The sequence below is a fragment of the Zingiber officinale genome, chromosome 9A (genome assembly GCF_018446385.1).
Source record: "Zingiber officinale cultivar Zhangliang chromosome 9A, Zo_v1.1, whole genome shotgun sequence".
Taxonomy (NCBI): Eukaryota; Viridiplantae; Streptophyta; class Magnoliopsida; order Zingiberales; family Zingiberaceae; genus Zingiber; species Zingiber officinale.
Window position 1 is genome coordinate 24197070 of NC_056002.1, and position 19301 is coordinate 24216370.

At 43.6% G+C, this 19301-nt stretch overlaps 2 protein-coding genes across 2 annotated transcripts; one reads left to right on the top strand and one right to left on the bottom strand.

Annotated features, from left to right (window-relative positions):
* Window positions 1-11804: 11804 nt before the first annotated feature.
* On the top strand, window positions 11805-13179 carry LOC122018522 (transcription repressor OFP8-like). The gene has a single exon (XM_042575857.1). It carries the CDS (start codon window positions 12253-12255, stop codon window positions 12928-12930), a length of 678 nt encoding a protein of 225 aa, XP_042431791.1. The 5' UTR covers window positions 11805-12252; the 3' UTR covers window positions 12931-13179.
* A 2110-nt stretch (window positions 13180-15289) lies between these two features.
* LOC122018523 (transcription repressor OFP13-like) lies at window positions 15290-16446 on the bottom strand. The gene has a single exon (XM_042575858.1). The coding sequence runs from the start codon at window positions 16330-16332 to the stop codon at window positions 15703-15705; it is 630 nt and encodes a 209-aa protein (XP_042431792.1). The 5' UTR covers window positions 16333-16446; the 3' UTR covers window positions 15290-15702.
* Window positions 16447-19301: the final 2855 nt, after the last annotated feature.

Genomic DNA, 19301 nt, shown 5'->3' on the forward strand with positions numbered 1-19301 from the left:
TTCTTGGAATGCCATTTAAGATCTAGCACACAAATAAATAAATAAAAACTTGTCCCAGGACTTAATCCTGGATTAGTAGTGTGGTAGAAGGATAGAAATAGAAATTCACGAATTTTGGGAAAAAAATAAAATAATAATAAAATATTATTTTTTACCCTATACGAGTGAGAAAGCGACGAAAAAAAATGCTCGAACGGTAGTTGTACCAATTCAGGCAACCCCGCTCTGATACCAATTGTTGGATCGAAAGCGCTAGAGGGGGGGGTGAATAGCGCTCGTGGCTTTCACTCGTTTCGGATTCGTAAAAACGTTCGAGTAAATGCAGCGGAATTAGAAAGAGAACAACACACAAACACAAGCTATTTACTTGGTTCGGAGCCTTGAGCGACTTCTACTCCAAGGCCCACACTCGTTGAGCGTTTACGTTGGGCAACAACTATAATATTGGAAAATTATTACAAGTTGAGTACAATTGAAAGCTGTAATAAAAGTTATACCGACAACAAAAGGCTAAATCTGAAGCTCCGGATTGTCGGGATGTTGCTACAGCACTTCTGGAATGTTTCTTGAGCAGCACGTTGAAGAAGGACAACTTTTTGATTGATGATTCAAGCTGCTGCTCGAACACCTCTTTTATACACTGCTGGAGCCACCTCCAAGCCTGTCCAAGGCGCCTCCAGGCCTCCCGAGTCACCCGCGTGGATCAGCACAGAACTGGTCGCAACTTATCTGTTGAAGGAGCCTCCAAGCCACTCCAAGGCGCCTCCAACCTCTGGTCCGAGGCGCCTCCAGCTCCATCCGAGGCGCCTCCAAGCCTACTGCACAGCTAGCTTCTGCCTTACACCCGAGGTGCCTCCAAACTCCATGGAGGCGCCTTGGACACTGTTCATCCGAGGCCCAACCTTGTTCTTTTGTCCCTGCAAGACATGTTAGATCCAAAACACAAGCATGTCCTGCAATACAAAAGTTAGCACATATAATATCATAAATATAAAGTTTGACAGTCATCGGACTGCCCGAATCTGACTTCGGATTTCCAACCGGAAACCCTAGGTCGACCCGATGCCTACTGTTCCCTCTACGGGGAACGCGTCCTCACCTACTCCACTCAAGAGATTTACCTGTTGCTAGTGCGATCCTCCAGATCGACTGGACTTTTGCTAAGAGTTCGAAGCTTCCGGACTTTCTGTTGGACTTCCGCTTCCCGGCTGGTCCAGTCTTTCACCTGGTTCGCGACACTAGGACTTTCCACCTAGGGTTACCCCCCTAGGACTTTTGCCTGAAGCTCTCGACCCGCCAAGACTTTCCGCATAGGGTTACCACCCCCTATGACCTAGGGTTATCACCCCCTAGGGTTTTCCACCTGCCTAATCGCAGCTAGGACTTTTGCCTAAGTACACTTAGGACTTTTCTGCAATCTCATTCAAAACGTTAGATAACAATTAAACTTAACTTTGAATCCCTTTGCCATTATCAAAACTTGAGTTCGATCGTCAGATGTTTCCCGCACCAACAGAACTTGCCATTGCAACACAAGAAAATAGGAGGAATGGAGTGGCGGAATGGTTGTCGGAACACTAAGATGACGAAAAACTTGAGAACGGAGAAGAACAGACGCTGGAAGGTGAAAAAACTCGGAGGTTAGTACGATAGGGAGGAAGCTTACGAGCAAAAGGTTGATGGAGAAGGGCTGCGGAGAGGAGGTCGCTGGAGGAGCAGTAGGAGAACGTCGCCGGTGTTAGGACCTTCGGACGCGGCTAGAGAGGGGGGCTGTGAATAGCCGACCCCAAATTCTCGTTTCTTCCTACAATTTTAGTTAGCGCAGCGGAAATAAAAGATAGAAACGAAAATGGAGAAGATCAAACCTCAAACGCGACGATATAACGAGGTTCGGAGATGATACTCCTACTCCTCGGCGTGTCCGCAAGGTGGACGAATCCTATCAATCCGTCGGTGGATGAGACCCCGTAGAACCGGCTAATAAAAACTCCTTCTGGGTGGAGAAACCTCGCCACAATCTCTCTTGCAATAGCAAGATCAGAGTACAAGAAATACAGCAAGAAGTCAAGAACAATATGAATGTAAAACACTAGTTTGCTTGCCTTCTCGTCGACTGTTGATGAAGCAGCAACTTCACGGATGCCAACCACAGCAGCAACTGTTCAGTTGGAAACCCAGCCGAGGGAAGCTCACACGAAGCTTCAGCAGTGAAGAGCTCAACAAAGCTCAGATCGCAGGAGCAAGAAGAGTAGTATCTAGCAGCACTGTTGATGTAGAGGCCCTTTATATCCTGAACCTGTGAAGAAGACAAAAAAGAAGCAGAAATCTAGCCGTTGTGACTCAACGGCTAGGCCTGGACCGATCAGGCTATGGCCTGATCGGTCCAGGAAATCCCTGATCGGTCTGGGGACCGATCAGGCCCTAGGCTGATCGGTCCCCAGACCGATCCCAACTCTCACAGAGAGTTGGTTTAGGGCCCTGATCGGTCTGTGGACCGATCAGGGAGAGCCCTGATCGGTCTGTGGACCGATCAGGCCATAGGTGGATCGGTCCACAGACCGATCCCCCTATTATTTTCTAAATCCCATCGCTTCTTACTGATCGGTCACCAGACCGATCAGATAACCCACAGAAAGCTACTGTGTGGTTACTGATTGGTCACGAGACCGATCAGATAACTAATATATCACTGGATCGGTCGACAAACCGATCCAGACAACCAAAGTATCACTGGATCGGTCAACAGACCGATCCAATGCCTTTGTTGGTTTTAGAGCTTCCCAGCCCTAAACCTTAGAGCCTTTCTAGTCTAGAGAATGAGCTACCGAGCCCTCTCTGACCTAGTCCGGAGAACGAGCTACCGAGCCCTCTCCGACTTCGTCCAGTCCAGAGAACGAGCTACCGAGACCTCTCTGAACTAGTCCGGAGAACGAGCTACCGAGTCCTCTCCGACTTCGTCCGGTCCAGAGAACGAGCTACCGAGCCCTCTCTGACCTAGTTTGGAGAACGAGCTACCGAGCCCTCTCCGACTCCCACGTCCGGTCCAGAGAACGAGCTACCGAGCCCTCTCTGACCTAGTCCGGAGAACGAGCTACCGAGCCCTCTCCGACCTCCCATGCCAAGCTTCCATACTTGGACTTTTCCCCGTGCCAAGCTCCCTGCTTGGACTTTTCCCGTGCCAAGCTCCCTGCTTGGACTTTTCCGTGCCAAGTCTCCATACTTGGACTTTTCCCGTGCCAAGCTCCCTGCTTGGACGTTTCCGTGCCAAGTCTCCAAACTTGGACTTTTCCCGAATCAGGTCAACTCAAGTCGGGTCAACCAGGTCAATCCTTGACCAAAGGTTGCACCTACAATCCCCCAAGTTCCTATTCTTGTCAAACATCAAAATACAACTTCTCTATTTTTGTCAAACATCAAAATATACCTCGAGTCAGGTCAACTCGAGTCGGGTCACCTAGGTCAACCTTGACCTAAGGTTGCACCAACAATCTCCCCCTTTTTGATGTTTGATAAAAACCATAATCAAGTTAGGTTAACCCGATAACCTAACTTAGGTTTTCCAATAGTTCTCCAATGTTCTTCCTTGAACATTCTCTGGACATTCTCCCCCTTTTTGACACACATCAAAAAAAGTGAATCATGGTCAAGAGTTTCTTCCTAATGAAAGTCCCATACTTTTCATTGAAACCCTTAATTTCCTCCTTGATACTAAAATCCACAGTCAACTTAGTGATAATCCCATATCACTCATCCTCAGAAATCTTGACGAGTAAAAACTCCCCCTAAAAGTCAACTCCCCCCTTGACAATTAGGTAAAACTCCCCCTAAAGGTCAACTCCTCCTTGACCATTGCACCAACAATGTCTTGGAGAGTTTCAACCCTTTAGAAATCTAAAGCACCAACTTCCATAGCTGAAATTTCAGACAACAGTCGAAAATCAGCATTTTGGCACGCTCTGATCGGTCACCAGACCGATCAGGACTCCACTGGATCGGTCACCAGACCGATCCACACTGCCCTAGATCGGTCCAGTGACCGATCCAGACTTCCCTGGACCGATCAGAATCTTCTCTGATCGGTCCACAATTCTCTGATAAGAATTTCTGATTTTTCTCCCGAAATTCAGAAACCCCTAAAAAATTATAGAAAATTCCAAAAATTGTAAAATTTTGAGGATACATTCCTCATAACATATATTATCATGGAAAAATAATTTTCTATGAAAATAACTCCCATTTTTTAATCTTGATACAAAGTTCGAAAGACTTTGAAATAGCTCAAGGTTAATCCATCTTTGTATCAACTTGCTCAATGATGAATACTATCACAAAAAAAGCTTCATCAAGGTTTTTCAAATCAATTTTGAAATGATCTTAAACCATTCAATTTAGGACCACAATCTTAGGGCTAAATGTACATGACTTCTACACAAGTTTTCCCTATGATCCTCAAATTCGAATTAGGCTCATCTAGGTACAAGAACTATGCATCTTGATCCTAACTCATAATCCTAATATCTCACATACATCTAAGGTGTATCAAACACATTCAAGTCAATTTTGATGTGAGATATGGGTTTAGGTCATCTTAAGCTAAGTTCTCATGCATTTTCTAAACAACAATTTAATCTTCATATCAAATTGTGTTTTTATCCTTAAATCAATTTAATTGATCATAAATGCAAGAGATGATGACATGGCATACAAGAATATCATAAGTGAATGATGTCATGGCATAAAGTACGAAACTTAAATAAGGCATGACATATAACTAACCTAAGCATTATCATGACATTTCAAATGATAATAAAATAAATATGATGTCATGACATGACATATGACAAACAATGTATGGCAAATAACATATAAAGGTATAGAAAATACCTAATCCTAGCCTTAGTTGCCATTTTTGATAATTTTGATCATTTTATCATAAATTCTATATTCCTAAGTGTAATAGACCTAAAATCATATACTAAAGATTTTTAGATCACTATGTGCCAATTAGATTGACCCTAGAAAACTCCTCAAATGTGGTTGGCACACCATAATCACCTTAGGAATAATTTTTAATTTGATTTTCAAGGCTTGATTACACCTTGAAAATTCCTAAAATGCCACCTTTTGCCATGAGTAGGTTAACTACCTATCCAATTAAGGTTGGCACACCCTAAACCATCTAGCGTGAAGGAATCACGCTCCTAGGAACCCAATACCTATTTGAGCTCATTGGGTTCACTAAATATTCACTAGGGATGACTTCCCTAGCAACCCTCCTAATGACCCTCCTAGGCTTTAAAGCCTTGGTCATTTGTGACTCATTAAGATCAACTCTAGGGGTGACTCCCCTTGTGACCTTGGTGATGGTCTTCCTAGCCCTAGGTCTTGTTCCATAATCGAATGGAACATTATGATAAGTGGGCTTGACCACTTGAGACTTAGGTTTGTGACCCAAACCTCTCATGTCCTTGGGCTTTGATTTTTGACCCTTGGACCCTAGAGTTGACTTCTCCAAATTCTTAAGAGCATTTTCTAAAGTGTCAAGTCTTGACCTCAAGACTTGATTCTCTTTCTTTAATACCTCAAGCTTTAATTTTCCATTTTTCTTTGAGGTATTCCTAGGCATATGTCTAGTTGTTTTGGGATTCCTATCTAGGTTTTCCTTAACCTTAGATGAGTTAATTCTAGGGTTGGCATTTCTAGTATTGTCCTTATCTAGGCTAACATGTTTGGCACCTAAGCACATGTATCGGTTTCTATGGTTATCATGCTTATCATTATTGACAATTGCAATAAAACTACTAGCATGTGTCTTATTAGAATTGCAAGAATGTGCCTTAAAGGATACCTTAGGGTTTGCCTTAGCTCCCCCCATAGATGTGCTTGGTCTCTTGTCCTTGTGAGGTTGCCTCCCCCTTGGACATTGACTCCTATAATGTCCTCTCTGCTTGCATTGGAAGCACACCACGTGCTCCTTGCCCTTGCGTATCGGGACTCCGGCTTCCTTGACTTTTGGTGCTAGTGGAGTCTTCCTAATCCTCTTTGGACATTTACTTTTGTAATGCCCATATTCCCTACACTCAAAGCACATTATATGTAATTTACTTGAAATTAAGTTGTTTGAGTTACCTAGGGTTGAGGATGGATATAAGCTCTCTCCTTCATCCCTTCCAGAGGTAGAGGCTTCTTCTTCTTGCTCCAATCTTGAAGAAGAACTCTCCTCCTCTTCTTCCTTAGATGTTGAGTAGCCCTCAACTTCTAATTCCATATTTCCATGATGTGAGCTACTTGGCTCACTTGACTCCTCTTCATGACTTGAATTGGAGCTCTCCTCATGGAACTTAGCCAAGTTGTTCCACAACTCCTTGGCATTGTTGTATCTACCTATCTTACACAAGATATCATTAGGTAATGAAAATTCAAAGATTTTCGTTACCTCGTCGTTGATTATGGATTGGTGGATTTGTTCCTTCGTCCACTTCTTCTTCTCGAGAGGTTCTCCTTCTTTATCCACCTGAGGAATAAAACCTGCTTGTACACAATTCCAATTTACTAGGTTAGTCATAAGAAAATACTTCATTCTTACCTTCCAATACGCGAAGTCGTCGCGATCGTAGAAGGGTGGAATTGTGATGTCTTCTCCAAGTTGATCCATTCTCTAGCTCGTGCTCCCCCGGGTGTTAATCCGACGAAGAGCGACATCGCTCTGATACCACTTGTTAGGACCTTCGGACGCGGCTAGAGAGGGGGGGTGTGAATAGCCGACCCCAAATTCTCGTTTCTTCCTACAATTTTAGTTAGCGCAGTGGAAATAAAAGATAGAAACGAAAATGGAGAAGATCAAACCTCAAACGCGACGATATAACGAGGTTCGGAGATGATACTCCTACTCCTCGGCGTGTCCGTAAGGTGGACGAATCCTATCAATCCGTCGGTGGATGAGACCCCGGAGAACCAGCTAATAAAAACTCCTTCTGGGTGGAGAAACCTCGCCACAATCTCTCTTGCAACAACAAGATCAGAGTACAAGAAATACAGCAAGAAGTCAAGAACAATATGAATGTAAAACACTAGTTTGCTTGCCTTCTCGTCGACTGTTGATGAAGCAGCAACTTCACGGATGCCAACCACAGAAGCAACTGTTCAGTTGGAAACCCAGCCGAGGGAAGCTCACACGAAGCTTCAACAGTGAAGAGCTCAACAAAGCTCAGATCGCAGGAGCAAGAAGAGTAGTATCTAGCAGCACTGTTGATGTAGAGACCCTTTATATCCTGAACCTGTGAAGAAGACAAAGAAGAAGCAGAAATCTAGCCGTTGTGACTCAACGGCTAGGCCTGGACCGATCAGGCCCTAGGCTGATCGGTCCCCAGACCGATCCCAACTCTCACAGAGAGTTGGTTTAGGGCCCTGATCGGTATGTGGACCGATCAGGCCATAGGTGGATCGGTCCACAGACCGATCTCCCTATTGTTTTCTGAATCCCATCGCTTCTTACTAATCGGTCACCAGACCGATCAGATAACCCACAGAAAGCTACTGTGTGGTTACTGATCGGTCACGAGACCGATCAGATAACTAAGATATCATTGGATCAGTCAACAGACCGATCCAGACAACCAAAGTATCACTGGATCGGTCAACATACCGATCCAATGCCTCTGTTGGTTTTAGAGCTTCCCAGCCCTAAACCTTAGAGCCTTTCTAGTCTAGAGAACGAGCTACCAAGCCCTCTCTGACCTAGTCCGGAGAACGAGCTACCGAGCCCTCTCCGACTTCGTCCGGTCCAGAGAACGAGCTACCGAGCCCTCTCTGACCTAGTCCGGAGAACGAGCTACTGAGCCCTCTCTGACTTCGTCCGGTCCAGAGAACGAGCTACCGAGCCCTCTCTGACCTAGTTTGGAGAACGAGCTACCGAGCCCTCTCCGACTCCCACGTCCGGTCCAGAGAACGAGCTACCGAGCCCTCTCTGACCTAGTCCGGAGAACGAGCTACCGAGCCCTCTCCGACCTCCCATGCCAAGCTTCCATACTTGGACTTTTCCCCGTGCCAAGCTCCCTGCTTGGACTTTTCCCGTGCCAAGCTCCCTGCTTGGACTTTTCCGTGCCAAGTCTCCGTACTTGGACTTTTCCCGTGCCAAGCTCCCTGCTTGGACGTTTCCGTGCCAAGTCTCCATACTTGGACTTTTCCCGAATCAGGTCAACTCAAGTCGGGTCAACCAGGTCAATCCTTGACCAAAGGTTGCACCTACAATCCCCCAAGTTCCTATTCTTGTCAAACATCAAAATACAACTTCTCTATTTTTGTCAAACATCAAAATATACCTCGAGTCAGGTCAACTCGAGTCGGGTCACCCAGGTCAACCTTGACCTAAGGTTGCACCAACAGCCGGAGCACGAAGTAGGTAGCACCAAAGAGCACGACGGCGAAATGCGCAAAGGCGATGACACGCACGGACTTATAAGCCTGGGGGTCGGTCGACCGGAGCCATCCGATCTAAGTCGCAGAAACCCAGACAAAGATCGAACCGTTGAATTCAAACCTCCGAACGTCACATCAATACCCGGTCACGTCAAGCGTGCGGCGGTAGTGAGAGTGACACGTGGTGCATCACCACTGGTCGGCATTTAATGAAGGCATGGGAATGTGCTCAGCCTTAATAAGCGGGGATTTGCACAATTTCCCAGAAATCTAGGTGATGTAAGCCTTGCTCGCGCTCGCCTAAGACAGCCTAAGTAGAGATTTTACAAGTACAAACCTTTGACGCGTCGATAGGATTGAGGAGTTTACCTACGGTCGAACGACAAGCTTCAACAGATCAACCGACGGAGAGTCGTCTTAGCCAAGATATCGAAGGCCGATCAGGAAGAAGTCTGCTCAGACAATTATCTAGTCAATCGGACTTGCAACTTCGTTCAACTAGACTTGAGGGGGGCGCTTGTGATGCGGTGATGATGAGGGGCCCCACCCCGCTGCCACTATGGAGGTCAAAGTCAAAACGGTCAATGCATAGACGGTATCGGTCAGTCGAGCGACTCATGCCCCGACTGGGGAAAGGGCTCCGACCCGCCATCGCCCCCGACATGGGGAACAATCAAACAACCGATGCTCAAGGAAGATAATATGCAGAAACCAAGCTGAGCGGCTACCCCGCTCGACCAGACAACAGAGATATGCAAAGTTCAACCTTGGCCAAGCGGCTGTTCCGCTCGGCCTGGCAACAGACTTTGGTCAAGCGGCTACCCCGCTCAGCCTGACTACGGGTTTCGACAATAACACAGTGGACCTTCGATCGAGCAGACACATACGGAGGAACAGCGAGGTGCGGCCGGCCAGACGGAGCACCAAGTCGGCAGAATTTCGACCGAGCGGCTAACCCGCTCGGCCTAGCAGTACACTTCTGATAATATCTAGTGATAACCTTTTGGGAGTTGGTGCCGCCGACACCGGGCATGTGCTGCCAGAAAATCGTACGGCGGAAGGTTCCACTATCACTTCAGAGATATGCTCGACCCATTAAGGTACTGTGTCAGGGACACTTTATTGGCAAATCTTTTTAGGGGAAGCTTTGGGATGTGTGCTCATCTTGGGAAGCGTGCACACACGCTACCAGATCTCTATATAAAGGGGGGGTCCAAACATCAACGGAGGTACGCAATACACACGATATTCACTATTTGTGCTGCAGTTCTTGTTGCTCTACTTCATTTCTCATCGCCGGTGACTGACTTGAGCGTCGGAGGGCCAACGCCGGAGACTCCTTTCCTGGCTTAGCACTGACATAGTTTGTGTTGCAGGTCCGCACGGAGTTCACAGGAGGTCAGCGTAAGCGTCACATCCCCAGCTTTCCGTCTCTTTGAATTTCGGATAGGATCAGTCACCATGACAACCCTTTAAAGATTATCCCACACTATTAGGAGTTAGTAAATCAAGAATCAAAATTAACCATCAAATAAAAGGATAATTTCTCAAACTTTATCGAGATTCCATCCTTATTTAATTCTATAAATCTACTATGTGATAACTGTAGAATCAAAACGCGCTGAGGGGGGGGGGGTGTGAAAGTACTTGTGGCTTTCACATTCGTTTAAAACAATCATGTTAGAGTAAGTGCGGCGGAAAAGAAATAAAGAAAGGAAAATAGAAAGTTAAGCTGACATATTTGGTTTTTACTTGGTTCGGAGCCTGTAATGACTCCTATTTCAAGGCCCGCGATTGTTGATCACTTTCATTGGACAATCACTATAATTTCGAAAAATCTTTACAAATAGCAGAATTATAAGTGAAGTAATTTAATTACAATATACCGATAATGACGGTGTTGAAATTGTGAGCTTCTGGTTGTCGGAGCAACGTTATGGCTTCATCATATTGTCTTTGGAGCAGCGTACAAGAGAGTAATCATGAAATCAAGTTCTATCTAGCCACTACTCGAACAAGACCTTTATAAACTGCTGAAGGCGCCTTCAACCCCATTGAAGGCGCCTCTAGCGATGCAGCTTATCCCCGCAGCGTCGGAGACAATAACTTCTGTAATCTATGAAGTTTACCCTTCGAAGATGCCTTTAAGCTCATGGAATACGTCTTCCATCCAGTCTCCAAGGTGTCTTCAAGCGCATGGAAGGCATCTCCGCACCTCTATGTGCGAACCTTCGGCCAAGACACTCGAGGCGCCTCTGAGGCGCCTTGAACACTGTTCATCCGAGATTGAAATATGTTTTTCACTCCCTACAAGATACGTTAATCCAAAATACCAAATATACCCTGCAAAATAAGGTTAGCATAATAAAATATGAATAATAGAACTTCTTGATAGTCTCCGAACTGTCCAGTTATGACTTTCGATTTTCTCAAAAATCCTAGGTCGAATCGACATCTAATAGAGAACGCGTCCTCACCTACTTCTCTCAGAAGAAATTACCTTTTGTCAAACTGGTCCTCCATACCATCTGAACTTTTGCTTAGCGCCTTAGACTTTTATGATTTCATGCTGGATGTTCGATCCCTGACCCATCCAATCTTCCACCTGATGTTCGCTACCCTCATAATTTTCACCTAGTGTCTTCGACTTTAGAATTTCGCTCAAAGTCCTCGATCCACCAAAACTTTACCCAGTTCTTCGGATCAAGACTTCGTTGCCTAATCATAGCTAGAAATTTCTACCTGATTAATCTCAATTAGGAATTTTTCTTTATCTGAGATCAGTTAAGATTTTTCTATCAACTCAGTCACACTTATTAGATTAAAATAACTTAATTTTAAATTCTTTTATCATAATTAAAATATAAATTCAATTATCTAATGTTGGCTATACCGACAATAACCAACTCAACTATATCCTAAAAGTGTGAAATTCCCAATTAAAAAAAAAACAGCTCTATACGGATTCACCAGGTGGCTTCATGAACGCACAGCTCTGTACATGAACACCATTCATTCTGCAGAAAAATGCAGCTTGATGACTGACCTCGAGTCCATGCAGTTAAACTGAAGGAAGATTGAGCTTCCCCAGATCGAATGAGTTGAAGTTCTCAAACATTTATGTAGAACTCGTGGTCTGCTTTTGACTGGTCAATGTCATGGTCACTGCTCTTCTTACTTACACACAGTTCTTAATCACATACGGCCAATTCAGCTGTGCCAACTCCCAACTGCCAAGTTTTGGTCTCCAAAACCGATTCTTCCCTGGCTAATTTGTAAAGCAAGTGCTTTCTTTTATTTTTCCTTTTTTATTTCACACTTTCTGCATCGACGATGGAACCCCCAGTAGCGAAGCAATTAGCGGAAGCAAAAGAAGTTGAGAAGGAAGCATACTCTATGTCTGTCATCACTATCATGCATTAGTGCCATTTAACACAAACAGAATTCCGAGATCGCAGACTCTATTTACCGAGCAGAAAAGAACAGAAGAAAAAAAAAATGAAGAAAAAGAATAATGAGCTGAGAAAGTTTACTGCTTACGCTTAAATCTGGCTTTCAATTCTTTGCAGCAGTCTGGTATTCCCAAAGACTCTATCTCATTAAAATGCCTTTTGCAACAAGAAGAGGTTCTTCCTCTTTATTGACTTCACATGGGCAATTAACTCTACCTCCCTCTCGTTGTTTAACCTGAACCCCAATCTTCTCCTTAAAATGCTAAAAGCTTCACCTCCTTGAACCTGAAAGCAAACAACCCGACCCTTCCTTTTCCCTCTTTTTCTTCCTCCTCTTGCCAATTCTACCTTCCAGTCTCTGTTTCTGTTTCCACTCTGATGGATGCACCACAAAATCCAAGCTTTTTGTGGTTTCTCGCTTGCCTCTCCTCCGGCGACCGGTAAAGATCGCATCTTTTTCTCGTTTACGATGGCTTCGGGCATGAGAAAGTTCCTGTTGCGGCATCCGGTTGTGGTTGAGGTGGGATGCGGCTGCCGCCGGCCAAAGCTCCCATCTTTCTTCTCCTGCTCGACGAAATCCAAGCCTCAAAGCGACGGCGGTTTTCTCTCTCCTTCGACCACCACCTCCCACTGGGGAACCAGCAGCTTCACCGCGACAACCGCCGGCGACTCCTCTTCCACCTCCCGCTGCAACTTATCGCCGGAGAGGCCGAAGGAGACTGCCGCCGCCGAGGGCGGCCGGCGAAAGCCGAGCAGGAAGAAGAGCAAGCGGGCGGCGGCGCCGAGGAAGGGCGTGGTGGACGGGAGCGTGGCTGTGGTGAAGGACTCGTCGGACCCGTTCCTGGACTTCCGCGACTCGATGCTGCAGATGATCGTGGAGATGGAGATCTATGCCTGGGAGGACCTGCGCGACCTGCTCCACCGCTTCCTCGCCCTTAACGCGCCTCGGCACCACCACCTGATCCTCCGCGCCTTCGCCGAGATTTGGGGTGGCCTCTTCTCTTCTACGACCTCCCCCTCGACGCCGTCCTCCTCCGCGTTCCGCCGTCGCCGGCGGTGAGCCCGACGGCCAAAGAAGCCGAGTTGAGATCCTGCTACCACCTGGCGCACTAACTCCGCCTGGGTGGTGATAGGATCTCAAATCCCCGCAAAATCAAAGATGTGAACTTCGTAGGAACAAGAGGAGTGCCTAATCGTTGACTTTGTTCTCCAGATTTTAGGATTTGTGATCTGTTTGACTGTCTGCTTTAGATTTTGAGATTGCTAGCGTGCTCTTTCTTCACAATCAATGGCTGCACTAATTCAACAATCCAGTTAGTTTTTTTTTTCTCTTTTAAGAAAAAAAATAGATATGAGAAATAACTTCCAAGTCCTGACCATTAAAATTAATTGTCTCCTTAAATTGAAGGAGGTAGAAAAATAAATTGATAAGAGATTAGAATGACTCACGTGACGAATACATATCCTCATACAAAAAAATTCCTCCTCTCACTTTAGTCCTTAGCTATCAGTATAAGCTAATTCATAATTTATCTTTTTTTATATAACTTAAAAAGCTGAATTAGTCATCACACACGATAAATTTATAAAAATAAATAAGGATTAATTCCCATTAAAGTATACAGAAATATTGTGTAAGATATCCAGATTAGCATATGACATTTTATAAAAAAAATTATATGCATGAATATCTAAAAGTAGAATAAATATTTTGTTGATCAATTTGGAATGTGACAGATTTAATCTTATAAAAATTTTTCATTCGGTATAAATTAAAAAGTACTCACAAGTCCATCAGTTCTATTAAAAAAATTTATTTATTAATTTATCAATACCGAACTTTCTATACTTAAAAAAAAAAGTAAGAGAATACCCCACCGCTTTACTAGCAAAATGCACATCTCATACCGCTACAATCATAAGTACAGTATGGTTGATTGATTGAATTGTTCTCTTATTTTGGTTGATTATTAAAGTGTAAACTAATCATTTAACACTGATTTGTATGGGGAAAAACAACTATCTAACATACTCAGTTTTAGCCTTTTTTATAAAAAGGAAAAAAAAAATCACTTTGATGAATGCCACTTTTTCCCAAGGAAAAGACAACATTTAAACCTTCATCGATTTGTGAAGAATGCATATGTGGATCCATGAGCAGTATCCTGAAGATCATGTCCTGCAAAGTGAAAAAAAAAATCACCTTTGCAAAGGCATTAACTTTGTGACGTCCCCATCTCACAATTAACACACAGCTACGTACCTCTGGAATTGAATTCCAAAGTGACCTAGCGTTGGGGCACTGGCTTAACTTGAAGAGATCACGAGAGACCCACTGAATTGGTGGTGGTTACATGAAAACCATTGTCCTTTAGTCTCAACAAGAACCTTGTGAGTCATGGCTACTAACTCCTAGTTAATGATCTTGCAGCGTTTATCATTCATTCCATACAATATCGTATCGGAACGTTAGTCCCCAATACCATAACTTAGAGATACCATTGAGATGATTAGATAGATCCTCCACGACAGAGTTGCATGCCTGAGGCCTCTCCCATAAACTCATGGTCAAGCAATAAATCTATTAGATATTCGTGAAGATGAAGCTAAACCTATAAGGTGGCCGTAATGTGTCACCAACATGCATGGCTCTCACTGACATATTTGGCTTTTATAATTAGCAATTTCAAGAGTAGATCACAAGAAAATCTTCTTAAGTTTTCTTTAGCCATACGAACATCTTTAAGAAGAAACAAGTTGATCACTAGCTACATCTAACAACAAATAAGCTGTGAGTGAGCATTTAGTACTACTATGCGTTAGGTGAGAGGAGGAGGAGGATTGCATGAGATATTCATAGCATGGGGTGAACCTTACTCTACCATGGCTAGGCCTTCTTGAAGGGCGGAATATTGAAAAGTGTTCTAGCCCCAACAAGTATTAATTGTAAACGAATTTATCGAATGATGCTTTTACAAGTTTCCCTCTTCTTGATACAGACTGGAAGCTTGAATCATCCTTGAGAGGATTCGATAGCAATTATTATATTTATATGTAGGGTTGATAGTAGAGAGCAAAGAGGGCTGATGAATGATGGTAGAGAAACGAAAGCATACGAACAATATACTTATAAAAATTCTTCAACTCTACTTTATTAGATGCACTCAACTCCTGAGTTGTCAGGTAGCTTCTCCAGAGATCTCAAAGAACCATATTATTCAGTCCTGCAGAAGAAGGCCATCATCGAGTTGTATGGAAAAGTGGCCTGAGATCAGTAACTATGATCACAAGCAACAGTTCGACTCAACCACTCATTAATGGGATTTGTTTCCTTTTCCAACTGATCATGCTTTGTACCCATCCAACAACATCAACAGTTCATTCCGGCCTCACACAGTAGAGGGATCTGCCATGGATCTGATGTTGATGCATCAGCCTTGTTGTGCATGGCTCACAGCGAAACCTCAGCCCCATGAACAGTGTGAGTTGCTGTCATGACCTGCTGTTGAAGCTATAGCTGTTGTTTCCAAAACTATCTACGAACCACTTGCATTTCTATATTAGAATTATTAAGAGACATGCCTAACGTCTATCATTTCTCACATCTGTTGGGATTACTCATTTGTCTTAACTAATGATCATGCGATGCACTTAATAAGCATGGAACATGGAGTTTAGTCAGCTCCATTATCCATACATACAGGAAATGAAGTTTCTTTGAATCCCAAGAATGTACATTGGAAATGCTTCAAAATGAACGAACTCAGAAATAGAACAGGCAGGGGAGAATGAAAGAGAGGAGGGAGATTTCGCAATCTCTTGGATATTCAGATTAAACAAGCATTTGATTGGAATCGGTTGATTCATGCTCCTTGATTTCTGCAACTTGAAATGAATTGGAGGAGGAGGAAGCAGGGGAAGAGGCGAGGGCCACAATCAAGTCGGCGAAGGCCCCAAAGATGAACCCATGCGTCTTCTTCCGGTTGACACTCAAGTACCAGACCAGCAGGGCCTCGAGGCGGCGCCAATCGCTGAGACCGTGCGCCGCCACCATCTCCTCCATCGACCGCCGGAAGTCGCGGTAGGGGTCCTCGGAGTTCACGGCCAGCGCGACGCCGCCTTCAAACGGCGGCGGCGCGTCGCCGTAGTCGTCGCCGGTGCAGACCGGCTTCGCCTCCTCTAGAATCGAACTGGTCTCCCCGGACCGCCGGAAGAAGATCCGGTCGGCCGGCCGCAGCGGCACCACCGCCTCCTCCGACGCCGCGGAGAAGCTCTTCCGCGCCTCCGAAGTCGACGAGTGGGTGAAGCAGGACTCGGCGGATTCGAAGTGGACCGAATTGACGGTCTTGTAGACGGAGGCGTCCCGGAAGGACTCCGTCTTCGGCTCCCTGCAGGAGGGCCACGGCGGCGGCGCGTGCCGGAGCTTGAGTAAGAAGGAGCCAAAGCCGAGCTTCTTGCCCATGAACGCTGATCAAACGATTAGAAGAAGAGGAAATGTGCGTAACGACCAACTAGAAGACTCTCCTTGGACTTGGAGCGAGCTCCAAGCACGCATTAATGGCGGGTGATCAGAGTGCGTGAGAGGGCAGGGCAGCTTGTGGCGCTTTAATAATAATTATAATAATTGTCTGCAAAACCGGACCAAGAAATGAACCGGCCGGTCGGTCCGGCTTAACGTTGATCGCAGGCCCGGTCATGTGGGCATTAAATAGACAGTACATACGTTTTACTGAATGCATGACAATTAATTAAAGGGGTTTAGCAGACAGAAATTATTAGATTCTAATTAATGATTAGTTTGCAAGGACATGTCATATGTTGGCTAATCAATGGCCATTAGTTAGACAGATTAATGCATGTTTTCCATAATTTCTCTTATTTGTGGGAATTCAATGTTTTAATGGCGTGATACATATTAATATGCCTATTTATTATGTTTATTAATGATTAGTGGAGTTAAAATAAATTTAAAAAATTGGAGTGAGACTTCAATCTTTGGAGAAAATGATAGTTCTTTAAATAATTTGTTAGGTTGAAGTAGGCCATGAAATCAGAGGGGAGACAATTAGTTAAGCACTTGATATTAGCGTCTAGGATAACATATATAGAATTAGCTCCTTAATTAGAGAGACAACTATTTTTTTATTTGCTGTTCCTTCCCTATTTCTTTCCATTCAATTTAAAATTTAACTATGAAATGAGATTTGAAAATAACATGACGGTGGTTAATCATTTAATAGGTAAGAGTATTCATATCAACTATCATATCTAAAAATTTTACATTAAATTTTGGATAGGATAATTAAAAATCGTCTGCATCAGTTACCCTATATATTCCCTAAATTTAGATTTGATGAATAGTAATTCTCTAAATTTAGGGAATGAAACATCTATCTTAAAAATAAAATAATATTTTTTAATCTTTCTCCTTCCACTCAATCTTTTCAATCTCTCTCCTTCCACTCATTCCATAAATATAATAATAAAAAATAGAAGAAGGAGAAGAAAATAATAAAAAAAAATTAAGGATGATGAAAATTTTAGGATATTTGATGTAGTGTGTAGTAAAAAGTGATTATCTAAATTTAATAAAGTAGATCATTTACCCTAAATTTTAGATATAGTAATAAGGAAATTGATGTGGATGCTTTAACGGAGTGTCATGGTTTGATCCCCATGTTAGGTCATGTTTATTGTTGAATTTAGTGAAAAAACTTGAGTTGGATGGGTAAATTAAGACTATAAAGTTGTCTTCAAGCATAAAATACTGATTTGATATTTGGATGGTTTTATAGAGATTAATTTATTTTGATAAAATTGATTGATACGATGTGTAATAAGTGAACCAAGGAAATGACATTATGGTGAAAGTTAAAGTGATATGGTACTCAAAGTCAAGAGAATGTATCAGTTAAAGTTAAGATAGGAGAATATTTCCTAGTTAGCTTCGTGGTTTGCCCGGTATCAGGGCTCTCAGGTTTAGCTCAATCGAATAACAAGTCGTGCGGGAAAGGACCAATCGATTAGAAGAAAGGTCGGTCAGGCCTAAAAGCACTTAGCCCCATAACTCTCCATGTACACCTGTCTGGTTTACATACTGGTCGGGCTTAAAGCACTTAACATCATAAATCTATATGTATGCCCAGCTAGATGAAATACTTGTTGGTGCGGTTAGCACTAACGGTCTAACTCAGGTTTTGATGAATGACAAAGTAAGTTAAGTTAGGTTTGTTGTGATCTAACTATATAACTGAGTGTGCAGGAGAAGTCTAGATAGATCGACGAACCAACCGGATATCTGACAAGAAATTCAGCTAGGTTGACGGGCTGACCGGATAGTTGGTATGAAGTCCAGATAGGTCGATGGACTGACCAGATTTCTGGCATGAAATCCAGCTAGGTCAACGGACAGACCAGATATCTGGCACGAAGCCCAGACAGGTCGACGGGCTGACGGAATGTTTGCCAAAATGGTAAGTTAAGGTAAGTCACTAGAGGGAAGTGACTTGGAAAGGGTGCGTTCCCCGTTTGAGGGAATAGTAGGCGCCGATCCAACTTAGATCCATTTCGAAAATCTAAGTTGAGATCTTGACTAAATTCGGGTCTTGAGGAGACAGAATCTAATTACTACTCTGTTTCTATTATATTTATGCTAACTTTTGTTTTGAAGGGTAGTATAATGTTTATTGTCTCAGACTAATCTTTTTCTTGCAGGAAAAAGCTTTTGCTGGAAAAAGAGGTCCGGGCACCCAGAAGGGATATGGGCGTCCGGAATGCAAAAGTTTATCTCGTCGCAATACAGAACACGCTGATTGGCTGGGCTGACATCATGGTCCAGGCGCCCGAAAGGTATCTGCGTGCCCGAAGCTACCTATATAAGGAGCTCTCCACCTTGAGCAAAGAGACACAACTTCCTTCTATGATTGCTCTGTTGCACACTGTTCCTGCGATCCTGCAAAGCTCCTCCGACAACCTGTGACTTAATTTTTTATTCCTTGTTGTTGGTATTCTTTTCATAATTCTTGCACTAAATCGTATAATACTTTTGTGAATTATTAGTGATTGTCCAACGAAAACACTCTCACGTGCAAGCATTGGAGTAAGAGTCAACGAATGCTTCGAACCAAGTAAAATTGGTTTTTGTTAACGTTGTGTTTAACTTTCTGTTTCCACTGCTTACTCGATAACGAATTTTTGACAATTGCTATTCACCCCTCCCCCCTCCCCTCCAGTGAACTCTACGATCCAACAAGTGGTATCAGAGCAGGTACCGCTTTGAATTGGTGCTACCACTAATCCGATAAAGGGGGTCCTTTTCTAAAGCAAAATTATATATCATTTTCGTTTAAAAATTATTCTTATGCCTTTCGTTTTTCCCTCCATTTTTTTTTAAAAAAAATTCACTTCAATTTTTTCACTATAAATTAAATT